This window comes from Papilio xuthus, unplaced genomic scaffold (genome assembly GCF_000836235.2).
Source record: "Papilio xuthus unplaced genomic scaffold, Pxut_1.1 DF827870.1, whole genome shotgun sequence".
NCBI lineage: Eukaryota > Metazoa > Arthropoda > Insecta > Lepidoptera > Papilionidae > Papilio > Papilio xuthus.
The window spans coordinates 262,351-288,346 of NW_013530779.1; the positions used below are offsets into that span (position 1 = coordinate 262,351).

The 25,996-nt window shown below is 34.5% G+C and overlaps 2 protein-coding genes across 5 annotated transcripts in view; both read right to left on the minus strand.

The window, feature by feature from the left end:
- The window catches only part of BomSIFR (neuropeptide FF receptor 2-like), a gene marked incomplete at its 5' end in the record, with an annotated part of 57,921 nt that overhangs the window by 19,328 nt on the left and 12,597 nt on the right, over positions 1-25,996 (minus strand). Inside the window, one exon of the mRNA XM_013308667.1 lies at positions 6,688-6,787. Within this exon, the coding sequence (XP_013164121.1) occupies positions 6,688-6,787 (100 nt within the window). The remainder of the gene's footprint in view (positions 1-6,687; positions 6,788-25,996) is intronic.
- LOC106115308 (uncharacterized) lies at positions 14,951-18,822 on the minus strand. Of its 4 annotated transcripts, none has more exons than XR_001227748.1 (4): positions 18,321-18,822; positions 17,137-17,261; positions 16,000-16,049; positions 14,951-15,924 (listed from the first exon to the last, which is right to left on the minus strand). XR_001227748.1 is itself a non-coding variant. In XM_013308668.1 (4 exons), exons 1-3 carry the CDS (start codon positions 18,661-18,663, stop codon positions 16,743-16,745), a joined length of 525 nt encoding a protein of 174 aa, XP_013164122.1. In that variant the 5' UTR covers positions 18,664-18,822; the 3' UTR covers positions 16,033-16,049; positions 16,718-16,742. The 4 variants fall into 4 exon arrangements, 2 of the variants coding, with proteins under 2 accessions (XP_013164124.1, XP_013164122.1); XM_013308668.1 differs by lacking the exon at positions 14,951-15,924 and adding an exon at positions 16,718-16,799 and having other exon boundaries at positions 16,033-16,049; XM_013308670.1 differs by having other exon boundaries at positions 14,951-16,049.

Below are 25,996 nucleotides of genomic sequence, written 5' to 3' on the forward strand. Positions count from 1 at the left end.
TGCCGTTGATTACTAAATAAATATGTAGTAAAAGTAATACATATAACAGGAACAGTCGTCGCCCTGACTCCGTCAAATTAAAAAAAAAAAAATAGCCTATGAGTTCTTCCTGACTATGTTCTACATCTGTGCCAAATTTAATCAAGATTCGTTCCGGAAATTCCTCGTATCAAACATCAATCCATCCATCCAAACTTTCGCATATATAACATTAGTAAGATATAAAATACAGAGTGCATTAATATTGTTGTAAATGAGAGCACGCGTTCTTTTAATTTAGTTTACAATTTCGTCCTAAACATCGTATCGTCTGTAACTGTGACAATGACCCTTTTCTTAGTCCTTACATTTACTATGGACCTTAAATGAAGCGGCACGGCACAAGGCCTGCACGCCGCCGACATCCTGCGAACATACACACACGTTATAATGGACCTAGTTATTCTCATACTTTTGCGAAACATTAATGTACTTAGCCTGGGACCTCAAAGACAACGCTTAGAGATCCTTTAATAAATTTACTTTAAATTATGAAAGTAAATAAACAAGGTCCTTTTTCTAACTTTATTATACTAGCTATTTCATGTATCATTACCCTAGCCAGACCTAGCTAAAATACCTAGATTTAAATGGATGTCATTTTTGTGATGTCCTCCAAAGTGTCAAGGGCAAGTCATCGGTCGTCGTTTTATTTTTTGTCGTCATTTTAATCTATTTTTAAAAAGTTGGCAGTGATAATTCTGCCCGAACTAAAAAAGATAAAAATTATACGGAATCCATATGTATTACTGCATAGATATAATTTAATTAAATGAAACCGTTTTGTAAAGCAGACAATAACAATAATATTATCATTTATCTGGTCACAATCTGCAGTTAACACTCGCCTTCCGTTTACTTCACAACATTTATATCAATGTCACTTCCTTTCTGTTGCGATGTTGTGTTGCGGAACTTTCCGATAACTACTTATCATTAAAAAAAATAAACGAAAAAAAATATTATGTTTTGATTAATATAATACGTAAACGAAGAAATGTTAAGGGAGGAAAATTCTAATATAATAGAAATACGTTATATGAATTGTTTTCCTTTGTATTGCCTTCGTTCGAAATTTAAAAATAAACACTTTTTATTGTTAGGAAAGTAATTAATACAAGAGAAATGTAAAAAAGGGAACTTCTACCACAACGTGGTCTAACGCATTTAAATTCACATTGTTATATCATTTTCATACGTTTTATTAAAGTTTAGACGATAAATAACGATATAAACATAACACTTCTAAACTACATCTTACAAATGTTTCCGATTGATTTCAACTCCGTCTTCCGGTTGTGGCCATTTACAATATACTGCGGAAGAAATACCGATTCACGTTTTTTTTAATATGTTATTCTAAGCTAAATAAATTAAACCCCCCCTCCTTCCCCCGCCCTCTTGATATAGTTTTGTACTTTTTAACTATTATATATATCAATAAACTAGCTGTTGCCGGCGACTTTATTTGCGTGGAATTGAAAAAATATATTAACATAAATAGCCTATTTTTTTATAGGATTTTTTTTAAATAAATTCAGTAGTTTCGGTGTCAACAAACAATCAAATCTGTCCTCTTTATTAGTATAGAAAGACAATTTCACATCGCACAAAGGATTATATTGCACGCAGTATCCGCGCTCAGGTTGCACGTTGCAAAATATCAGCGTGGTGTGTTTGCAGCCTTAGACCACACTTGGACCTATAAAAGGGCTACATCAAGACGATGATTGTACAGTCTCGATACATTCTTACAAACAACCACACAATTAGATAAACAAGATGTTCAAGTTGGTAAGTGCTTTTTTTATTTCAATTAAATTCTATACAATAAAAAAGACCTGCTAAAATTGAGAGAGATATAAAACTGCCTCAAGAAAAAACATACTCGATGAACTTTTTTCTGTGACATTAAAATATATTAAACACATAACTAACATCTTTAGCCTACCTAATTAGATTTACTGTACTTACTTCATACTTAAAAGTTTTCATACTCATTTACATATATGTCAAGTTAAGAGGTCACAAGCTACGCATTTTATTCCTTTCATATGATTTAATATAAGTTAACAAAAAGGGCAAGGCGAAGCGCCATCTGCCATCTGCTGCCATTATTCATATCCTAATTGATTGATTGAGTCATTAACATGTCCATACAAGCACTGAGTACGAATGTAACTGAATAAATTAAACATTTTAATATATAAAATCACAACCTATAATTTTATTTTCAGACGATCCTCCTCCTCGCATTTATCGCCTACACTCAGGCCGGTATCATCGCGCCTGTGGTGCACCCCGTAGTTGCCCACCCCGTGGTGCACTCTGTCCACTCAGTGCACCCAGTCGTGCACCCAGTAGTGCACCACGCCGCTCCCATTGTCCACGCCCCGGTCGTCCACGCTGCGCCCATCGTGCCCATCGTCAAGCACGCACCAGTCATAGCAGTACATCATTAATTTTAAAATTAGAGATGCATTTAAATAAATATTTATAACATGAATTTGTATTAATTTGCGTAACATCCAACTTGAAGAGAATAATCCTAATTTTTTATTGCACTGACCAGACTCAAAGAATTATTTCTTTTATCGCCTTTAAATTATAAGTAAATGATATAAAATTTTCGGGTAAAGGCCCTGAAAACGCATTTCATTTTGCATCATTAATCGAGATATTTAAATTTAATCAAGGTTACAATAACCAATTGCTCTTAAGTCTATCATCCTTGGTTCACTTGGCCGGGACTCCGATGTGTTTGACATTGAAGGGAAGGCAGCTCTCAAATATTTGCAACATTAACGTAAATGATCGCTTCCGTCCCCGGACTGGGGCTAGGATTAACGGAAACCGAACATAAACAAGGGCCCTACCATACCATAGTATTAAAATAAAGCGTATCTTCAAGGATAATTACCAAGGGGTGAGCAGTAATAGGTGCCGGGAGTGCAACCTATCGGCGTAATGGGCTTTTTGTTGAGACTCCCGGAGAGTTCCGGTTCGGATCGTCCTTGATAGTTAAGAACTTCGCTCCTTGTCAAAGTTAACCGAGCGGCGTTTGAAGACGCCGTTTCCACGCTCGTCAACTTCCCTTAAGTGTTCCATTTAACGTTTTCAGTGACGTCAGAAGTCATTCTCATTTGTATTTTGTATTTTAATAAACCTAATTAATACATTTATATTTTTGTTTTAAACCTTTTTTGATAAATAACAAGTAAACGATCGGATTGTAAAGTCTAGTTCACAAATCACAAACCATATTTCTTCTTCAAATAAAAGAAATATGATGAAAACCTACCTATCTAATCATCTAATTTTCTTACATATGTGACCTAGACATGGAAAAAATGCTTACGTGAAACAAATGTGATTTATTTCATTTCTACGTTACGTCAAAACAACGTAAAAATATGACATGTAAGTATAATAAATTTGTTTTGCAGAAACCACTGCTTCAATGTTATTGAAGGTTTCTTGTTGTTATTGTTCCAACGATGGCTGTAAGTTATGTTGTCTGCAAGTTGCGGTGACGTATTAATCAACATGTTCCCAACTTGTTACAGTAACTATACCCTGGGGGTGACATTCAGGGGCGCGTTACGCACGGACCTTGAATTAACTTGTTACGGTTACATGGCTTATTGAAAATAACTATTGAGTAACTACAGTAATAAGGTTTCTCTAATCTTTATTTAATAAGAAAATATTTAATATTTATTTATATTTTATTTATTATTGTAAAGGAAATAATAATAAATAAAAAGCAATTTAAATTATTAATTAAACTCAAGTATAATTCTTCATAAGTGAGAAAATTATTAGTAAAATTTATGGACTGTATATTTTAAATACGACCTTCGGTTTAACTCGTAACGATACGTGCCGAAATCCTAACGGCCCCACTTTATTCTACTCGAGGCAAGAATAAAACAAGTGCTTAGACATCGAAGCTTATCTCTTAACTGACGTGCAAAAACTTTTTGGAAAACTTCTCTACTTCCTCAAGTCCCGAAAGTTATTTCCTTTTTGATACGATGTCAGCATAAACTTTAAATTATTAAGTGTCTGACCTTGTAATCCAGCGTCATGAGAATTAAATAATACGAAATAATTTATTTCAGGTTGGTATTTTGGAAATAAAAAGTTCTGTTGTACGAAAGGGACAGCTCGACCGGTGAAATTCCACGACAACAGACCACAGGCGAAAAGTGGAAGCAATTGCGCGTTTTATCTGTTGAGTGCGCCTGAGGCCTTATCCTTCGTCCTTTTTCCTTTCCCGAGGAAAGAATGTTAGAAGAACTTGAAATTATTAAAAATATTACATACAGCAGTTACATGTCAGATGTACTCGTATAGATGAATAGGAAAAGCTCTGGCGGAGATTGAGGGCACCCCGCACAGTCAAGGCCGCGCTTTGTCTGCCTTGACGGATGGCACTCGCGTCGCCCACATATGTCACGCTCTTACGTGATATATACAGCTGTTTAGTTAATAGGAGCACGTGTATACTTTTACTTTATAGTCTACAAATGAAAATATTTATAATTTTATAAATCATCAACTCGATCGATTACTTGGTTAATCTTTAAGGTGTAACTTTCACTATATCCTTTAAAACCTCAAATTTTCTTAACATGAATTTGATTATGATACAGCGCCTGTAAAAGTTAGAGCTAAAGTAGCGTTGTTTGCAAGTTATTGCTCGTTCGTAAAAGTAGGCGCTACCAACGCCTCCAATATTTTTTTCCTTTACTTAAACGTATAGATAAATGTACAAAATCTTAAATCTTTAAAGTAAAAAAAGTTGTTGGAAATGTCTATTAGCAGGAGTCGTTTCGCTTTTTTAGCGAAATCATGTGGCCACTTGAGTGTTTGCCAGCTTATAATAAAAAAATAATATGTTAATGTATGAAGATTTTCAAAGGTTACTAGATTGCGACTAAAGCACTCCCTTGTGAGTGAACATTTATCATCAAATGTCAAATTTGCTTTGAAATATTCAAAAGATAAACTTTAAGATGGGGTTAAAAATACAATTGAATGATTCAAAAGTTATCAAAATATAATTTTAGATAAAAACTAAGAATAAAATGAAACAAAATCTTTATTAACTATTTAACTAAAGCTTCTCCTAACAGCTTTCTCTAATATCAAATAACCCAAAAAAATAAAGAATTTAAAACTACACAACCAACTCTTCATAAACTCAAAAATCAAAACTTCATGTTTCTAAGACAGCATTTACCCAAGTCATATAACATCCCTTTATTTCATAACAACTTTTGATATCAGGAAAAAAACATAAAACATCTTCCCATAGCAAGAAGTCTTTATAAGTCGATCAATCAAAACCGCCAAACATTTTTTTCCGGAATCTCGCTGATAAATTTTTGGCACGCGAGTCCTTGATTTGCGGCCACCGCGGCGCATTATGCCGCCGTTACCAATGGGCCCCATCACTAGTGGGTCAAGGCAAGGACCAGGTATTCCGGCCTCGCGATCTTTTTACATCATTTATAGTCAATTTGAAATTAATTCGGGAGCAAGTTGTAGGGATCAATAAAATGAACCACATTATAAGATTTTAGAATGAATTCAAAAATATACAAAAAAACTGCAAGAAAATACTTCGTGGAGTGAAAGTTATTTATGTAAAGCTATTAAAACATTACATTGAATTATTGTAAAATACTATAATACATAACAAAATAATAGTACAATCAGGCTACAGAGACACAAAATAAAGTCATGAAACAAAGCGTAAGTTACAGACTTTGAAATTGATGAGCTGTCAGATCAATACTCTATCAATACTCTACGCGCAACCTACGCTGTCATATACATAAGAAAAACAATCGCGTTACGAAACTTACTGTAGCATAATGTTGGCCACACACGTTAGATTTTATATGGAGATTCTTCCTCCATGGTATAACTTACAGGCAAATCATGGCTTCTGTGGCAAAACAGTTGCCGTAGAATTTGAACGCCACGACTCTTATGTAAAAACATAGTTATAAGCCCTATCATTATTTCTGCCAAATCGAAGACACAGTAAATTTGATTATGCCTGTTAGTTAAGTCAGAGTAAAATGGTCATGCAAAACCTAACGTGTGTGGCTTATATAACAGACTGTCGATGTCTCGAGTATACAATAGGTTACGCAACCCGCGTGGTATCGGACCGAGATAAATCTTGTCAATGGCCGAGACCTTGAGTCTGATACACATCTTAATTAATAGTCCCGCTGCCGCTCTATCAATTATATGGGATTATTCTACGGAGATAGCAACTGTTTGTATTTCACGCAAACAAAGCTCTTGAATCAATGCGAGTTAACTGTTCAGTATTAAGAAAGTAACTGACTATGAATCTTGTTTTCTTGTTCATCAATCAGCTGGTCCTTATTAGACAATTATGTAATTGCTTTTAGTTTTTCGCTCTAATTTGGCCACTTCTTTTGCAGAATATATTCGACATTGTTAATAGAATACTTTATGTGTTACGCATTTTTATGACCTTCCACATTTCAAAGATAATACTTAGAAGAATGCATGTAATGATTCTTATCCTATTTCATCTAGTTTTGCCATTTTCCTTAAATTGGTGTTGTGTTATGCTTCTTTTCTAAATGGTGTACTGACCTGTCCAGTGAGACGGCGACGAGACTGTACACGGAGGCGGCGACAGACAATCCTTGGACGTACGGTACCGTCTTGCACATTAGCCAACCCAGCACCCACGCTGCAACAATGAACACATCTTATTAACGTACCTACTAGATTTGATAGTGCAAAAACAAATACTACCTAGTAAATGAGCACTGAAAACAGAAATGAAAAAAAAATACAGAAAGAGAGATTAACAGAAAGAAAAGTAATAAAATAAAAGAACGTATTTATTTAACATAGTTAGAACTTTTATAACGAGATATCTTGCTAATTTTTTATCTTCACAATATTTTTTTTAATTTAAAAATTACAAGAAGAAGGCAATCCATCTTGGATCAATATAAGCTTAAAATCCAGTAAGTCGGTTTGGAAAAAGCATAGGTCGAAGTCGCGCCGCACCTGAGCAACAAGTGCGCGAATCAATATTTACACGGCGGCAGCGGCTGCAGCCACAACTGGGTCAGGTCACTGTACCTGCGACCCGAGGCCTTGCAACCCCCTGCACCTGTCTCTGTCCCACAAAAGCACGCCTGATACGGGCGTCCCTCTCGCCCGTGCCCTTGTAAAGCATTACAACACGAAAGGCGGAAACGATGAAGACGACTCTAATACAATTTGTGCTTTAAAAACGTTAACCAAAGCTATGGTATCGTTTACTCTAATGGATGCATTTGAAGATATCGATTGGAAGTAAAAGATTTGCTTGAACCAAAGCTTTGTATTTCGTTGGATGGAATACTGATACTGTTCGAGTAATCCTTGACCGAGGTCAGTGGTAATGTTAACAGGTGAAATGAAAAGAAATTTTCTATTTGAAAAAAAATTGTTGAAATCGACTACACTCCAAAGTTTGAAAATTACTCTCAATTATTTAATTGATAGGGTAAATCATTAAGTTTTTATTTTTTAAATGTACGTTAGCTTTAATAAATTTGATCTCTACCTGAGCAAATGATGTCTGCGATATTTTATATCAGTTAAACGTACTTAAGTTTTTTTTAGGTTCCATATGTAAACAGATAGTTTCTTGTTAGCGTAGCTGTAAGTTTCGGTTGAGCTGCACACGAGGAAAAAGGTTAGCATAAATTATGTAATTGGGACGTGAAAGAAGCAACGGGCACCGGGTACAGAGCACCGCGGCGCAGTCGATCGATTTCATGATTCGAATACGATTGTGCGCCAGTTCATACGCGGGTCAATAGCTATAGACATGCTATACTATTTACTAAAAACTACAATCAATAATGGAATTTAAATTCTAAATGTGGACGTGCAATTTAAATAAATTCGCGGTAAAACGCAAAGGAGAATTGCAATTGATTTCCCAGTTTTATGACGGATTTACAAGGTTTTAACGAACTTTATAATTTGCATTAAACTTTCTCAAAAAGTCACTTTCATAAGTAGTTTTCAGTTTTACCAAGAGTATAACTTAGGAAAAGGGAAGAGGGAATATGGTTTTATTTCATAATGCATGTAGTGGCGCTGGGCGCAGGGCGAGGAGCGTGGGGCGCGGGGTGGAGGTAGCGATGACCTTGCCCGCCTAATGTTTTAAGGGAAGCTTTTAATGAGGATGAATAAATAATTCCGACCATAACTTGAATGAGAAACTCTCTTTAAAGTAACATTATTACAAGAAATGAATTATTTAGACTTTGGACGCGAGTATTCTTTTAAAACTAGGATGAATTATTCTTAGATAATGAAATATTAATTAAACAAACAGCGAATCTCTTCCGCTACAATATAGAAATTTTCGTGACAAATAGCCTTATCACTATCTAAAGCCAAACAAACCTGGTCTTACTTAAGCGTTTATAAACATTTGTAGTTTTTACATAGGGTAGTAATATCCACTTAAAAAATTTCCACAAACAAACAGTGCATCAAAACGCACCCTATCTCTGCCGGCAGTCTGCGGCCGGCGACCCGTGCCCCAGATCCGGCTGACCCAGTTCCTTCGTGCCCCCCGCGCACCGCGTGCCACCGCCCGTGCCCCGCGTGCCCCCGCTCACCTGCGAGCGATAGCCCCGCGGAAGCAAACCGTCTTCACACTTTTATAGGGTATTGCTGTTTAATATCTTATGCCTGAAGGTCTCACGGAATCGAAGTTTCCCACGAGGGGATTGTTTTAAGAAAACCGATTTTTTGTAAGACATTGCTGGGAAAGTTTGCCTAAACCATAAGTAACGTTACATACCAAAGAAAATTTTTATATTGTTACATTTTGCTGATATGATACTTGAAAACGAAAAGCTTCTTTGAAGCTGGCTTGCTTGATTTCAGGAAAAACAAACTATTTACATCACCATAATAATTTGAAAAATATATTGTTTTCTTAACTTTAAAGATATTATCAAGTAACTGTATTTTGTAAAGGAAAGTCCGCTATCGATTTCCAAGCAAACCCTCCCAGAGAGCGTTATTAACTGCCGGCTAACGAGACGGTCAGCTGTGCGGAAACAATCTTAGCAATTCAGAGGACACTAACACAATCTCAGGCTATTTGGGTCAAGCACTTATGTTCTTCGCTCTATATTTTTAGGTTTTGCTAAGTTTTAAAGCTGTGAACTTTTACATTTTAGGCACGAAGTTATTTTTTCTGAAATAATGCTTTAAAAATCATAATTATTTGAATGAAGAGTGACAACTATCGGGCACAGACGTTCATAATTTATTAATTTACACTTTACTTCAACCATAAAGTTAGTTAAATCAATCGCTAAGATTACACAAACCTATTTAATAAAGTTTTAACAGTTTGTTTGTTCAGTTCAAACTGTGCAGTTAAAACTGAAGGTTTGTAGCGGGCTTTATATAAACATGAGTACAGTTTACATAAGTTCAAAGAAAGGCAAACAACATTTCAATAGCAGGTCCTGACCTAATTCCACGGGCCGTTGTTTAGTTTCCCGCCCTGCCTGAACCTGGGCAAGATAAAGAATGAATTAAACAACAACCTGCCTCTCACCCTGCTCACCGACGCTGTATTTATTCTAAAATTAATGCTAATACTTAGCTTCTGGCACATAAAACGTGGAAGAATATTTTTTAAACATTATATATATATATATATCTTAAGAGCTATTCTTTACGCCGGATGAGTCGATCCACTAACTAACCGTGGATTTCTGAGTCCAAACACACTGTTTAAAACGTATTGTTATCTCTGTGTCGTCAAATATAATGAAAGGGATAGCGACATATCTTATACAGATTTTTGGTATCAGAAACCCACGGTAAGCTTTATTGATTATTTAACTTATTCCATTAAATTTTGTTTTATAATCACATAAAGATTTGCGAAGCATTTCTTTGAGATATTTCCTTTTTATAAGAACGCATACGAGAGTGTGTAATAAAATTTAAGTGGTACTCGATCGAGACATTTACTTAACAGTGACCAACATAACATAAAGCTAAGTCAATGTGACCAACATAACATATCAAATCTCGCTGTATGTGACCTGGATCCTTTAAACAGGCTCCGCTAAGTGATTCTAGCGAGCTTAGATACGAGTAGATCGCCGGCCGAGCTGAAACATTGCCCAATACTGCCCTACTTTCCCTAAACCGCCCTTTTTAGGCCAAAACCAAATATTACCTATAAACTCTGGCAAATGTTAGACTCATTTCCATAATGTACTGACCCTAAATCTTCCGACCAACGAGGGTTAAGAATTTAATATTAATGTACTCTACATAAGTAAGTGTTTACACCTCTTACTTAAATAGTTGATATGTAACTTATTTCACTGCCTTTTAGTAAAATATATTTTAATAAGTTATTATCTTACTAATATTATAAATGAGAATGTTTAGATGGATGGATGGATGTTTGTTTGAAGCTATCTCCGGAACTTCATAGTCTAGGAGACTCAAGTCACACGATAATGCAACTCGTTCGTAACTTTCGAAAAGTTTAGCAATAAAGAATCTTGAACGAAGAAAGCGTTAATAAAACGAAATTGGCGCGAACAACTCAAGTGTCAATAAATGGCGCGAAAAACACAATATGCCCGACCCCGAGGCGAATAAAGGAAGCAATGCAACCTTCGACGTCTATCAAAAACCCACTGCAAGAGATTAAAGGCCCGGCCTTCGGGCGCAGGATATTGGAGTGGAGAGGTCGCGGGAAAGCGAACACACGATTGCATATGAGACGAGAATAATGACAGATCAGAAAGGGCCTCAATCTCTTTACATATTGACATGGAAATAATCTATTCGATTTGTTTTATGAAACGAATGGTTCAAGACTGTTTATATTATGTTAGCAATTTCGTTTTGTATTATTTAAATAAATTCCTAGGCATTTTAATTGATTTCGAAAGTGAATTTTAAACAAATGACGAATGATATCGTATTTTAATCAAGTATCAAATATTACTTTTAGTTAATTTTTAATTAAAATAACAACGATAATATTTGCTAAATAAACTACAATTATAATATATAATATCTCTGGACCATGAAATTTATTTGCTTTGTAAATAAATATGTAAATGTAATAAGATAGTTCCGTATCAGAATGTTAGCTATGATCAAAAAGCGATAAATATCAGATATATGTTAGTCGTCGATGCGTAGAGATGACTCGATCATTCCCTCAGTATTGTGATGGTGATAAGTTAGCGCCTCATCCCATCAATTATGTCTACGAAAGTGACGCGACGTTTTCCTCTTGTGAGGAATTGATTTATGGCATTCCCTTACACAGATTTCGACTTAAGTGATGATATTTGAATCAATTTTATGCCTGTAACTCGATTATTTTATTATCAGTCTTATATACATGGATATGTATTAAAAAAAATATTGAACGAAAAGTTAACACAAGCTGGGTCCGAAAGAAGGTACGATTAATTAAGTACCAACTATGTACGAGTATAATGTAAGTTTAAACTGTAACTCTTCTGTTTCTCAATATTTTTTTAAATACTCACGTTTCTTTGCGGCCATTACTTTTTATATATCAAAAGAATTTCTTGGATTTTTTATTTGTTTACAAAAAACCCCAAAAAAACGATTTTTATATTCGAGGTCCAAAACGTGTCAGGAAACCAGATACTTATTCTGCCCACAGGAGACACAATAAACATCTTTTTGTCTCTATTATTAGAACTTCAAAAGAAACATGTATAAAGGTTTCATTAAATAACAAAACAAATAGACCGAAGTTTTATCTTTTTCTATTTTTAAAAAGTAATTTTAATTTAATCCTCACTAATTTGACGGAGGCGTTTGAACTTTAACTGCTTTGAGATTATTTTTGACAGGGCAATTACGACGTTGAATTTATGCAGTTTTATTAATAGACTTTTATTTATACAATATTAACCAGCGGGCGACACAGGACCGGGCATTGTGGCAATCGATGGGGAAGGCCTACGTCCTGCAGTGGACAAGTTTAGGCTGAATATGATGATGATGATGAACCAGTTGTTACCAGGGGACACTCTGGTTGCCATAGTGGCGAGATTTTATTAGCCATTAAACATATTTATCATAATATATTATAGTATTTTGTTTAGGCTATATTATATATAATTATACAAAACAGACATTATATTAGTATAGTTACCCGTTGTGAATTTATCAACCGTGAAATTAATTACATCACATTATTAATATACCTTATATCTTTCATTAATGTGGGTTTTTATTAATAATGTCTTAGTAAAATATTATTATTCATAACCGATATTTATGTAATAAAAGTATGAGTCATTTTAGAATTCTTCTTAAATGTTTTATTAAATTCGAAACCAAAATCTTTTATCTTTTAAAAGAAGGATTAAAACAAAGATCTTTAGCGAAGAATAAAATTAAATAGAAAAATAATAGCGTATACATGGAATGTAATTTATATCGTCTTAGTTTAACTATTCCAGACTAGAGTATAATCTATTCTTTAATTCCAATTTTAAATATAAACTAAGGGTATTAGGGTTATGTAAAAGAATTGATCTCTAAAAATATTTTTAAAAGTATCCAAAAATCGTCTGAGTCTCTGTTATTAATAAATGGGTTTAGTTTAATTTATTTTCTAATACTGGCCACTTTATTATGGTAAAACGATATACAGAAAAAGAAAAGATAATTCCAAATATTAATTCAAAAAAAAAAACTTTTTTGCCGTAACATCCATTTGATGAATAGTTTATATTCCTTCTATGTTGATTCTGACCTTCAATTGAAGGTAATATTATAAAGTAATATAAGAAAGTACAAATCACCAAATTTAATGGATATCACTCGAACATACATTAAATGTATGAAAGTAAAACACGATCCTTATCAATTCAATGTCCGTTTCCCGGCGGCGGCGCGAGAGGGCAGCACTGCTGAGGTGAGATAAATGGCCCAACTCTGACCTTGAGATTGATATATGTGGGATTTGAAGGCTTTGCAGTGCATTTGATATCGATATCAAACTGGACTTTATATATTACAAAGGTTATTTTTTTTCTGAACGAAAATATTATATTAAATTTTTATTTACATTGCAATAAATTAACCGCTGCCCATAGTCATCTGCAAAACGGAGGAGTAACCTTTAATGGGCAAAGGAGGAGATGTACAAAATTCAGATATACCCTTCCGAGTTTATACAATCCGTAAATTTCCCCTGCCGAATCCATTTCTAATTTAATGTTTCTTTTTATGTAAAATTAACGGGTGGTTTTTTCGTAATATCCACTTAATATTAACTAAAAAGATTGTTTTAAGTGACCAAACATCTTAAGTTAATTAATTAAGTACTCTAAGTAAAGGCGATGTAAGGTAGATGTCGCTGACCGCGGACCTACGCAGATTTCATTTGTTTACAATTTTTGGCCTCTCCTTGATTACTTATCTCGATGATTGATATTGTTAACTTAGCTATTTAAAGACTACTGAACTGGACAAGTTTTTTTTTTATTACTAGGTAGTAATTAATAATAGAAAAACTATATTAAAAATGTTATTAATCTTGATAAATTATAACCGACTTGGTTAATTTCATATACGCAAAAACATCCAACTAATCTTCCAGATTAATTTGATTAGAAATTTTGATAAAAAAAATAATTTTAAAAGCTTAACAAAGTAAACAGTTTAGATTCAATACGAAAAAGGCATCCAAACTTTATCTGCAAGGTCGGACGCAAGCTCTCCCGAGATCGTGACAAATCCCAATTGAGCCAGGACACGACTCCATTGAAATTTACTTTGTATAGCCCGATACGAAGACGTTATCTCTAAAATCCATATAAAATATACTGTATTTCAATTGAGTACTATAAGCAGTGTCTTAAATATAAACAGTTTTTTTCATATGAGGGTTTCAGTGACGAAATACATAAAGTAAAAAGTTTTCACGTTTATCTGCATTTAAGTTATTAAGTTTTTATGTCATTAAGAGCATTAGATTACCCATTAAATCTATACTAAGGGACTCCTTAAACGAATTCAAGAGCAGCAGAAGTAATGTGAAAGGGCTTTTTAAGAACTAAAATATTTCATAATGCGAGATTTAAATAATTGTCTCTACTCTTCAACTATACTTTTGGTCTGATTTCTTTCTCTAATCTCAATGTAGAAACAGATCAAAATTTAACAATAAAATAAGACATTTAAATTTATAACTATGACTTTATAAAGCCAAGATTTTTTTATTTAAAAGTAACAAACACTTGGATTTTGTTTATTTATAAAAGATGCACCGTCGCCAGTGACTTGACACATAATGTACACAGCCAGCGCCAGACACTGTGGCAAACATTTGTGTAAATACAAATATTTGTCAAACTTTGTCATCGCATTCAACATTCTCCAATCAAAGACTAAAATCTAAACCCATACAACCCTAAACAATATCTATCTTATTGCACCGTGAATCTTACCCTTTATTGAGCATGGCACTAAAGATTTTTATATTTAACAATAATAATTCGCCATGATTTCCTTTGCAAATAAACTTAGCCTTTGTTATTCGCTAACTGAACACCTTCCATCGGTAAAAGATTTTTTTAAATCTGTTGAGTAATTTCTGAAATTATTAACAAAGTAACAAAACACAAACAAACGTATCTTTATACTCATTTTGTTAGTGAAGATATGTAACTATAATATGTTTAGGTTTTCAGGGACATCATTAAGTAGGTCTGTTTAGGCCAAACACAAGTATTTGGTTGTAATGGTTTAATAAGCGATAAATACAGAGTTGCAAAAGACAAATTGATCGTTGCGCGTATGCATCGGCGGTCGAAAGCGGAAAACCAAGTGACGTTTCGTGCCACCGCACGTCGGTTCGCACCGGTAGTGGTGTTGCCCGCACCTCAGGCGCGAACATCCTCCCCGGGTTGAACATCTTTGTTCAAAGAAGCAGAGTGATGGGCCCATGGCTGTGGATAAGCAGACGAAAGTGGTTGTAAGGCAAGAGTCATGATGTAAGAGTGGTAAGAAGATTCTAGTCGAAGGGAAGCGGACAGATGTTTTTGTAGCTTCGCAGAACAGTTCTCCCTTTCATCTTCAGTTCTGCCACTCTTGAACCGCCATCGACGCCAGGGTAAATTTTGGTGACTCGTCCCAATGGCCACAGTAGGGGAGGTTGACCTGCTTCCTTCAATAGTACAAGAGTCCCCACAGATAGATTTCCTGTTGAATGGAACCATTTAGTCTTAGTTTGAAGTAAAGAGACGTATTCTTTAGAAAATCGCTTCCAAAAGTGTTGCTTCATATAATTGATTCTTTCGTAACGTTGCAATTGCTCGACCTTCATGTTTGTCACCTGTGGATAAGGTACAGATAAAAGAGATCGTCCGATTAAGAAATGGGAAGGAGTAAGAGCAGATAGGTCAGTGGGATCAGATGAGAGAGGGGTGAGTGGAAGGGAATTCAAAACGGCTTCAATTTGAGTTAGACAAGTGGTAAGTTCCTCATAAGTAAAGTGAGTCATTTGCATCAAGCGCCTAAGATGATATTTTGTCGAACGAACCGCTGCTTCAGCAATGCCGTTGAAATGTGGAGAATATGGAGGGGCAAAGGAAAATTTAATACCCTGCTGAGCGACCTCCGACGGGAGGTTTGAAGTCTGCAAAAATTGTTCCAACTCGTTGGAAACTCCGACAAAGTTCGTTGCATTGTCTGACAGGATGGACTGAGGTTTGCCCCGACGAGCCACGAAACGGTTCAAGGCTGACATGTAGCCTTCCTTAGACAGATCTGTAACAAGCTCAATATGCACAGCCTTGACTGCAAGGCAAACAAAAATACACACATACGATTTTATAAGCTTACACCCTCGTCCTTTCCGGTCAGCTATCAGTATAGGTCCGGCATAGTCGACACTGCAATGTAAAAATGGAAATTCTAAGTTGGTACGAGAAATTGGTAATTGTCCCATGACAGGCTGTATAGTTGTATTTTTATACCTGAAACATCTTAAGCAATTTCTTACGATTATTCTAGAAAGATTTCTGCCCCCTAAGGGCCAATATAATTGACGTATATTTGCTAAGAGCAGTTGAGGTCCTGCGTGCAATAAATCTATGTGATATTTCTGAAATAACATTTTAGTAACGTGATGTTTACTACACAGCAAAATAGGATGTTTTATATTATATTCGTAAGATGAGTTTTCAAGCCTTCCGCCTACACGTATGATACCGTCGCCGTCTATGAACGGACTCAAAGACGAAAGTCTATTCTTACGAGGTAACGATTTACCCTTTTTTAACAAAACGTATTCGTCGGGAAACATATCAATTTGAGCGTTCTGCATTACGCTTTTTAAGGCTTGATCTAATTCATCCTTAGTAGGTAAACCGGTTTGTTTGTTATTTTTGTTTTTAAGATTATATACAAAACGTTGCACATATGACATTACTCTTATAAGACGATTAAAGTTAGAAAATTTATTTATTAAAGATCGAAAACCTGACTCGCAATTCAATCCAGCTGGATTTAATAGTTGTGATGCGTTGTAATGGCAAGTGGATTCGGAAGATGGCAAAACCCTTTCAAATTGTTGTCCAGATTTCTTATAGACAAGTTACAAGACTGCGTAAAATTTGATGTTGACTGTATCGGTAGTTGGCCTGTAACAATCCAACCTAATTTTGATTTGACTAACTTAGGCTTGTTTTTCCCTAGGTTAATTGATTTATTGTATATTACATCCCAGAAAACTTCAGCCCCGACGAGAATATCGACTACTGACGGTATGTTAAACGTAGGGTCAGCTAGATGTAGATCTGTGGGCATCGAAAGTTGACTGACGTCTATAAAAGTAGAAGGAAGTATTTTAGTTATCTCCGGTAATATATAACAATCTATATTCGTTCTATACCTACAACACTGGGACTGGATTGTTAGGTTGCAAGCTTGGGTACTAGTTAACGATTGATTATTAATGCCATTAATTTCAGAACTTACGGAACGTGTAGGTAATTTTAGCTTACTGCAAAGCGACTGCGTTATAAAGTTAGCCGTACTGCCGTTATCGAGTAGAAGCCGTGCGTCCATGCTGTTGCCGTTGTCGTCCATCACTTTCACCATAGCTGTGGACAGTAAAACATGCAAAGAAGTAGTAGGTTGTATGGAAGTATTACTCGACAAAGCAATATTATTTTGATTAGCGCAAGCAATGGATGATGAAGATTGGTGAATAGGCAATGCGACACTAGAACTACTAGGCATCGGGTCTTGAAATGAAGTAGGCTTAGACTCTTCGGTGTGCAAAAGAGTATTATGTTTACTATTGCAATACTTACAATGCGTTAATCGACATCGCTTAGTACCGTGCCCGGGACGTAAACAATTAAAACATATTTTTAATTCCTTTGCCTTTTTTAATCGTTCCTCAACGGTTAAACTACGAAAATATTCGCATGTAAATAAAAGATGATTTTTTGAACATAAAGGACATGACAAATTATAAGATTTCATGTTGTTATTTTTTGACTGTGCAAAGGAACGACTATTATTTATATTTGATGCGACTATATAACTGTTATTTTTCGAAATTGTTTTATTTACATTTGTACTTTGTTTATTTTCTATAGTTTCCAATAAATCAGCTTTGTTACTAATAAATTCGCAAAATTGTTGCAAAGATGGTGGTTTCGATAAGCCATAACGATATTCTTCCCAATGTCTGCCGGTTACGTCGTCTAATTTGTTTGACATGATGTAAACTACAAGCGTATCCCAATGTTGCGTCGGCTCGTTCAATGTTTTTAAGGCTCGAATATTTTTGTTAATTGTATCAAGCAAACGACGTAAACAAAGACTCGATTCTTTAAAAACCTGTTCAACATTGAACAATGCCTGCACGTGATTATGCACTAATTGACGACTATTGTCATATCGATCACATAGCAACTGCCACGCCATTAAATAATTGTCGCCTTTAAAATCTATATTTGAAATAATGTCGAGCGCCGCACCCGAGAGCGAGGCGCGCAGATAGTGGAACTTGCTTATATTATCGATAGAAGCACTACTATGAATTAATGATAAAAATGTGTCCCTATACTCAAGCCAGCACTGATAACTACCATGAAAGCGAGGTAAATCAATTTTGGGTAAGCGAATAAAATTGCCTTGTAATGAGTCACCTGCTTGTTTGCATATCGAGCCTGCAACAGAGCGGCCATCATCCGTTGCCCCTTCACGGCACAACAGACTGCGCGCTTGCGCCATCAGCGCGTAATAACGCTCTTCGAATTTTGAACGTTCCTCATATTCGTCCTCTGGCTTGTCGGAACACACCTCAATCTCCACCTGTAATTCATCGAATTGATCGTATAAGGCCTCGTATTTATTTAGTCGACATTGTAATTCATGTTGAAGTTCGGAAATTATGCCAGAAGCGCTAATTGAGCTAATATAATTAGAAAAATTGGTAAGCTTGGCTTTCATGCCACTACGTTTTCGAATTAAAACATCTAGTTGGGCCATTATTAAATTAAAAGTAAAAAATTATCGATAAGTTATACGACGAAATAAAAAAATATAATGTGGGTACTTCACTATTTGGTAATTAGTCGCTCGTAAATGCGTAAGCGTGAAATTGAACAATTATATTAATACAATAGGAAGCCAATTGAAGAGGATTTAGAAAGGAAAATATGGAACGAACTCACTTTATCTTCCCTTGTCCACACAGTACTTCCTTTGTCTTGATGTTCGATGTTTGATTCCGACGACCGTTGAGCCGATGTCGCGATAATTTGCTGCACTCCGTTCGCTCCAAACGTTTTAAATTAGCGGACTGTACTTTTGTTGATTCTTGAGGCTCGAAGGACCATTTGTTTAGGCCAAACACAAGTATTTGGTTATAATGGTTTAATAAGCGGTAAATACAGAGTTGCAAATAGACAAATTGATCGTTGCGCGTATGCATCGGCGGTCGAAAGCGGAAAACCAAGTGACGTTTCGTGCCACCGCACGTCGGTTCGCACCGGTAGTGGTGTTGCCCGCACCTCAGGCGCGAACAGGTCTGTAGTTCAAAGTGTGGGAGGATATGTGGGAAAACATGTGAAGATAATTTCTACAGCAAATTATTTAGTGTTGTGGCATTTGGGAGCCGTCCAAATGTAAGTTAGTGTGTTCGCGACAAACGACTTTTTAATACTTATTTATGTTAGACATTTGTATATAGACTAGGTTAGCCTGCGGCATCGGCATGTTACTTTTTCATTCGGTCTCTACAGAGTGGCTTCGAGCCTACCCTTAATGTGCTTAGTGTGGGTTGACTTCATATATTTTTTTCGTAGATTTGCACAGGTTGCATCATGATATTTGCCTTTACGAGAAGAACGTCGGATAAATATACTTAAGAAATTCGAAAATCGCAAAACACATTGGTACATAGCGGGGACAGAACCTGGACGTTTTAGATTAGGGTCCGGACCAGCCAAGCGCAAACAACTACACCAAGGACGCTCTCTTCTTTTTCTACTTTTAAAGTACAAGACAGAAAATTTTTCTGGTCTTATAATACAATACACTGTTAAAAAGAACTCAAACAACAACCTCCAAAGTTATTTCATTTCAAAAAGCCAAACGAAGTTTGAAGGATAAAAATATGAGAGCTTAAGTATTATCGACAAGTTATTTAGAAAGCACGTGTTTACAAAGTCAAACATGATTTCGCCCTTTTAGTTGATGACGTCGCCTGTTCTTTTCAAAGGTTGCGCGTGATATTTGCACGTGACGAAGAGGTCGGGACCTTAGTTCGAAGATAGAGGTCAACATAGTTATCGTAGGCATATCTATTCAAATAGTTTACACAAGTTTAAATTTGAAAATAAGACACTTTAACCACATATACGAGTGTAAATGACATTTACCTCTGTCCAGACCGACGCGACCTCGAATCAATCTTCGTTAACGAATACCTTTTGGGATTAGAGATTGCTTTTTCGTGTTATTTTTATTTGCTATTCTAATTTAATTTTAAATCATCTATTTGGATTGATGCAGCACTTCACATTGATAAAATTAATATACTTATATCTATAATTATTTAATTATTTAGGAAAATTGTTTCCCGTATAGAAATACTTGTGGAGTATCGAGTTACAAGTCATTGCAAACGCGGGCTCGTAAATCAGCCATCTACGTCTGTATTTTATATGTGTCGTTGCCATTTTGTTTGGCGATGCTGTTAACATTTCGTCCAGATTATTTGACAAAGTGAATAGTCTACTTTATGTTATGTTATTACATTTGTTTTGATTATCTATCGTAGCTCACGACAAACATTGGTTTAAGTAGTTAAGAAAATATAATTATAAATATTAATACTAAGTATATCAAAATGGATAGAATGGATGTGTTTATTATCTTATTTAAGTAAGCAGACACATTATGCCAAAAGGCCTTTTTTCAAAAAAAAACTTAATCACTTGTTCAACAATCCATCTCCTTGGCTACCCTTGACCTACGCATTGATGTTGAACTGATTTATGTTTTGTTAGAATTTTATTGGCTGTACAGATTTATTGTTGCAAATCCTGTTCCCGCTTAATGCTTTGAAATTCTTCAAAAATGATGTATCCGTTAAATTATGCAGAATATTTTACTATTTTTAATTATTAACTGCTTTTAACTGCTAATTGTAATTATTAAATAGCAATATATATCAAACAAATTGCATAGTCTGTAGACTAGTAGTGTACTATATTTTATATTAATTTATTAAATAAAAAAAAACAATTAGGTAGAGATTATTCAACTTACAGTTCAAAATTTGTACTGTACGTAGCCTGCTGTAGTAACGCAATGACTCACATAGTCCTGTGAAAACGATTATAAATTCATGAGAGGATTTAATAAATAAAGAGTGGCAGATGTCAGCGAACGAGTGGCAAAATTTACAGAAAATCGTGTTAAAAATTAAAACATGCTACAGCGTGTTTTAAGTAACATTTTACAATTATGTTTTCGGGTTTTTCATTATTTTTATAAGATTTATAAAATAAATCATACTATGTGTTACTCTTACTTTTGATTTTTTAATCTTACTTTTGAAATAAGACAAAACAATATCGATTGAAAACTGGAGTACAACCATGTCAATTTAAACCCAATTGATTTAGGGAAGTGATCCTGATTTTAATGTGTGAGTGTATTTGAGGTAGACACACACACACACAAGTGAGGCCGACCTACTTTCCCAAGATTGCTTACATTTCACATATTAAAATAATGAAATCTCAGTTCCCTCTTTACCAATTTCCTTACAACAAACTCGATTCTCCTTTGTTTTACATTTTAAATTATATTACTTGAGGCAAAATTCCGTTCATTGATATTTTAACAATTTTATTACGCGATTTATTTACAGTCCAAATTGTGTTTAAGTCTAGTCAAAAAAGACACCAATTACATTAATCTCATTAATTCAAGGACTTTATTAGCTGCTACAAACACAAATACAACAATCTAGTCGCGCATAGCAACAAATTTTGGCTGAATATATCCGTCCTTCTTGACCCGCTGACCGCATCTATCCCTCTCAAGAAGCCCTCACAACATCTAGGTTATTGAAGACTTAGTTTCGACCACTTAACATCTAACCCAAGCGAGTTATAACTATAACATTTTCAAAAGATTATCCTGTATAAAATATAACCAAGATATTTAAATATATAGGTTGTTTAGGAGCGATTGCAGTAGTAGTAGTAATAGTAGCAAAAAGCAAAGCATCCCAGGAGCATTAGTTCCGTGTCGCGTGTACATTAGGAATGGCAGTTGTAGCAGAGTGGTGTGCGCCGTGCGGTCGACATCGATCGAGTGCAGCTGACCGGGTCAGGGGACGTTGCTACTGCCGCCGTCGTCGCTCAACATGCGATTGCACACATTTCTTGCACCGATACCTTAAATCTCAACGTTAACATAGAGCTATGACAATCCTTGAAAAGGATCATGTTAGTTTAGCCCAAAAGGTACCGAAACAAGCTTTCTTGAATATTCCAAAGCTTTGTTTTCCACTAAGAATATAAAGAATGTGATTCCTAGATTAAAGAATTAAATCAAAGTTTAGGATCTCATATAGCCTGGTCTTCGTAATTAACTTGGCAACAGAACTACATACTTCTAATTAAGTCTTCCTCTAACGTATGAAATGCCTGTAATAAGTAGTTGATGGATAAGTTTTGAAGTAAGAAGTGAAGGCATTGAACTAAGGCCATTGCCCGAAACATTCGTCATAAGATTAAAAGCTAAGTAATTACAAAGTTCGAAAGCGAAGTGATAGAAAATTTCAAAACTTTCATTGTCTATGAGCGCATTTCGCTAAGAAAGGGGCAATTTCATCTCCTCTGTCATATAAATCATGTGAATACTAAAAGAGATTAGTGGTAAGTGACACAAGTTACTTACTTAATCTACAGATCATTTAACTTAACGTTTAAAATCAAAGAACTAAACAGTAATCATATAAAGTTAAAAAATGTATGTTTTTAATGAAAACATATTTTGAAGCTTAAACAGAGTTGTTTTTCTAAAGAGAAAACTGCTTGAAAAATACTTTATCGACTTAGTAACATATAAAATGAAAAACTCAAGCTTCGATCTCAAGCAAGTGTACATCATTAAGTGAATACGAATAAGATAGAGTTAACTACATTTAGACAGGATTTTGAAATTTTGTCTTCAAAATTAAGTAGAACTATTTTTATCTACGTGTAATTGAATTTCACAATGAAATATCCTTTTCATTTTTAATGTACTTTTACTCAATCATTACGTAATCACCAAGGGATTCTGCTGCGTTTCTTAAAAACTTTTATAATGGCCTGTCAAATTCAGCTGAGATCAGTACAGTTTCTAGGAGTTACGCTTTTAAACTAATTCTTCAGCTGCAGCAAAGTGAATTTTGAATTAAACGCTTCATATGTCAAAATCGTTTGAAATTTTTTATGACAACTCTCATTCGTTGTCTGAGAAAACATTTTGAGTAACAAAACATTGTAAAAGAGGGATTTACGATTGCGTACGCTTGTATGAACGTCATTTTTATTACTTAGGCATGAGTACGTGATAAAATCAGATTTGATGAGATGAAACATACGTTGTTATGTAACATCGAATTTGTAATAATTTTAGTAATATTTATTCTTTTTATTTAATGTTATAAGATCGATTTTATGTAATTTTAAGCAATATATAAATGCTATTTATTTAGTCAGGAGATTGTCGAAGTTCATTTAACTATTCTCTTACTCTTTTCTATTACCGTTTATGTTTATAAAAGCTATAACATATACAGATTATGTATATTATTCTGTCATATCTAGTACGTTGTTAGGCCGCATTCCCCGCATTTCTCAGGCTATTACTCGCTGGAAGCTGTAACGAGCGCTTTACGATATGTTTTCGAGATAAATTCACTTATTTACATCACATGAGAGCCTCTCTTATTAATGATTGTACGGAAAAGCATCGTATATTTCTTAGATTCGACGACAGTTATAACAAAATATGTGTTGGTTTTTATTATTTTTTGCAATTTTATGGAGCATTTATTACTGAGTAACATTGCTTTAGGTAAAAATCAACCCATATAAGTTAAAGGAAAATATATTTTTTAAAATAATCGATGCAACGCTCTTCATTCGATTCCAAAACCAAAATAACATGTGCATCACACCTTTATCAGTCGCATGTGAAATACGTCTTCATACAGACAGAGACAGAGTAAGCGTCAATAACAATAATGGTCGGACAGTAAAAAGCGAATCAGACGATCGTCTCTCTAACAAACTCTCAAGCGCCAAATACATTCAATCACAAAAGTTTTTGTGTAAAACATCACGTATTCTTAAGTGAATGAGCCATGAGATAATTTTAAGTTAAACGTAATATGATAATAACTTTAAAAAGGAAATTGTTTACTTGAAATGTGAACTTTACCTTGTTTTTAATGAACATTTTATTAAAGAGTAACCACATAAAACCATTACAAGTGATGGAGTCACTGACTTCTGAAGGTAAAATGTATTTCTTAAAAAGCTTCTAAGAGAACAATAACTATAGTTATGATAGGTTTAAACTAACAATATAGCTTCAAGTTGATAACCACTTTCTTCATAAAAGTCAGAGTTATAACCAACAAAAAAGGAAACTACGAGATAAGAAAAATCATACTAAAAATTAATATTTCACTTAAGCATTATATGTAATACTTCATATCTTAGGATTTATTTTTAATTTCTACACTAAATAATAATTTCAACAATTCTACGAATCAATCTCTCTAATTTTATGAAACAAAGAGAACGGTGCGTAGTAGGGAGGGAGGAAAGCTCACACAACCCGCTCTCAAAAGAAAGCGGCGAGATATCGAAATGGCCAATTTACGAAATCTGTTGCAATTTATTAAAGTTATTTACAACAACGAGGGAAATGTTATATTAAATATTGCAACACGTCAGTGCTCTCCCTCCGGTCATTGAACCTTGCACGGGGATAAAACTTTATTTATGATAATTAAATCAATTACTCAATTGTATTTCAAAATAAAACTCAGATTGCAATAATATGACTTCATGTAAAAACTACCCTTTTATATGAATTTTATAAGTACAATTAAGAAAAAATCCTAACAACGAATTCAATAAACTAAGAAAAATAACTACATTCTAACTTTAAACCCGTTTTCTGTAATTCAAGCTTAGCAACCAGACGGTTGTTAGCAAGATTTAAAAAAACAAAACAAGGATATATTCTCAGACGGAGTAAATTGCACGAGCACCGAAATAAGAAAAAAGAAAAATGTCGCTAGAAATCCACAAGCGAAGCTGCGACGCAAATTATCTTGAAAAAGCTCGTTTTGGTTGATTTGTGATTCAAGTCACAAGCGCGTGGAATGTAGTCAGTTCGTCTAACGACGTTTTTACTCCCAACATTCAATTTATTGCAATAACAATAACAAACAATATTTCAAAGTGCCTGCAATCAACCACAGTGCTGTAGACAATTCTATATTTATGTTGTCCTGGTAACTGTGGCTGAAAACCACCATTAATATTCTATTTCAAATTTAATTTAAACATCTTTAGTTTACCTTTAGTTTATTATAGTAAGTATATTTAGTTAACATAGAACTGTAGCTGTTTCCCGCGACTCCGTCCGCAAGGAGTTAAATAAATAATTTTAAAAAATAGTAGCCTGTCTTTTCTTCAAGGCTATATTCTACATATATGCCAAATTTCAGCGAGATTCATCCATCCATCCATCCATTCATCTAAACATTTGCATTTATACTATTAGTAAGATTGCAAATTAATTTATTATTAAATGACACGAGAAAAGATAGATATTAATTTCTTTCTCTTCGTATAACCTAAACAAAATTGTTACTTTCCTCTCTTCTCGAGTAAAATGTAAATCCAAATCAATTGTTAACGAATCTCACTAATATTATTAAAAGACAAAAAATAACATTTAATTATTGCTAGAAATTGAAAATACAAGAAAATTTCCGGACGAGAAAGTTTGTGCGCCCACCGCCAATTAGCCTTTGTGTTTGCACAAAGCAATGAAACTAAGAATAGAACTTCATAAAACAAATACGACTCGCAATAAATTTAACCTTAATTTACTATTCGACACTTTTAAGAAAAAAAAAGCTTTAAGTGTTAATACGAAGGTTGCTTTTTAAATAACCTTTGTGATGTTCTAGGAAACTATTTCAACGATTTATGTGAAAATTGAGTCACTTAATTTAAGTAGGTAAAGTGCGGACAGTCTTGTAAACATTTTTAGGAAGATTAATAAAATA

What these genes read in the sequence shown, in the direction of transcription:
- LOC106115308 (XM_013308668.1), bottom strand. Translation starts at nt 18,663, where the DNA reads ATGGCCCAACTAGATGTTTTAATTCGAAAACGTAGTGGCATGAAAGCC. An exon ending in CTCGATATGCAAACAAGCAG is followed by an intron (nt 17,262 to 18,320) that starts GTGACTCATTAC and finishes TACTGTCCACAG; the next exon opens with CTATGGTGAAAGTGATGGAC. An exon ending in TAAAATTACCTACACGTTCC is followed by an intron (nt 16,800 to 17,136) that starts GTAAGTTCTGAA and finishes GGATTGTTACAG; the next exon opens with GCCAACTACCGATACAGTCA.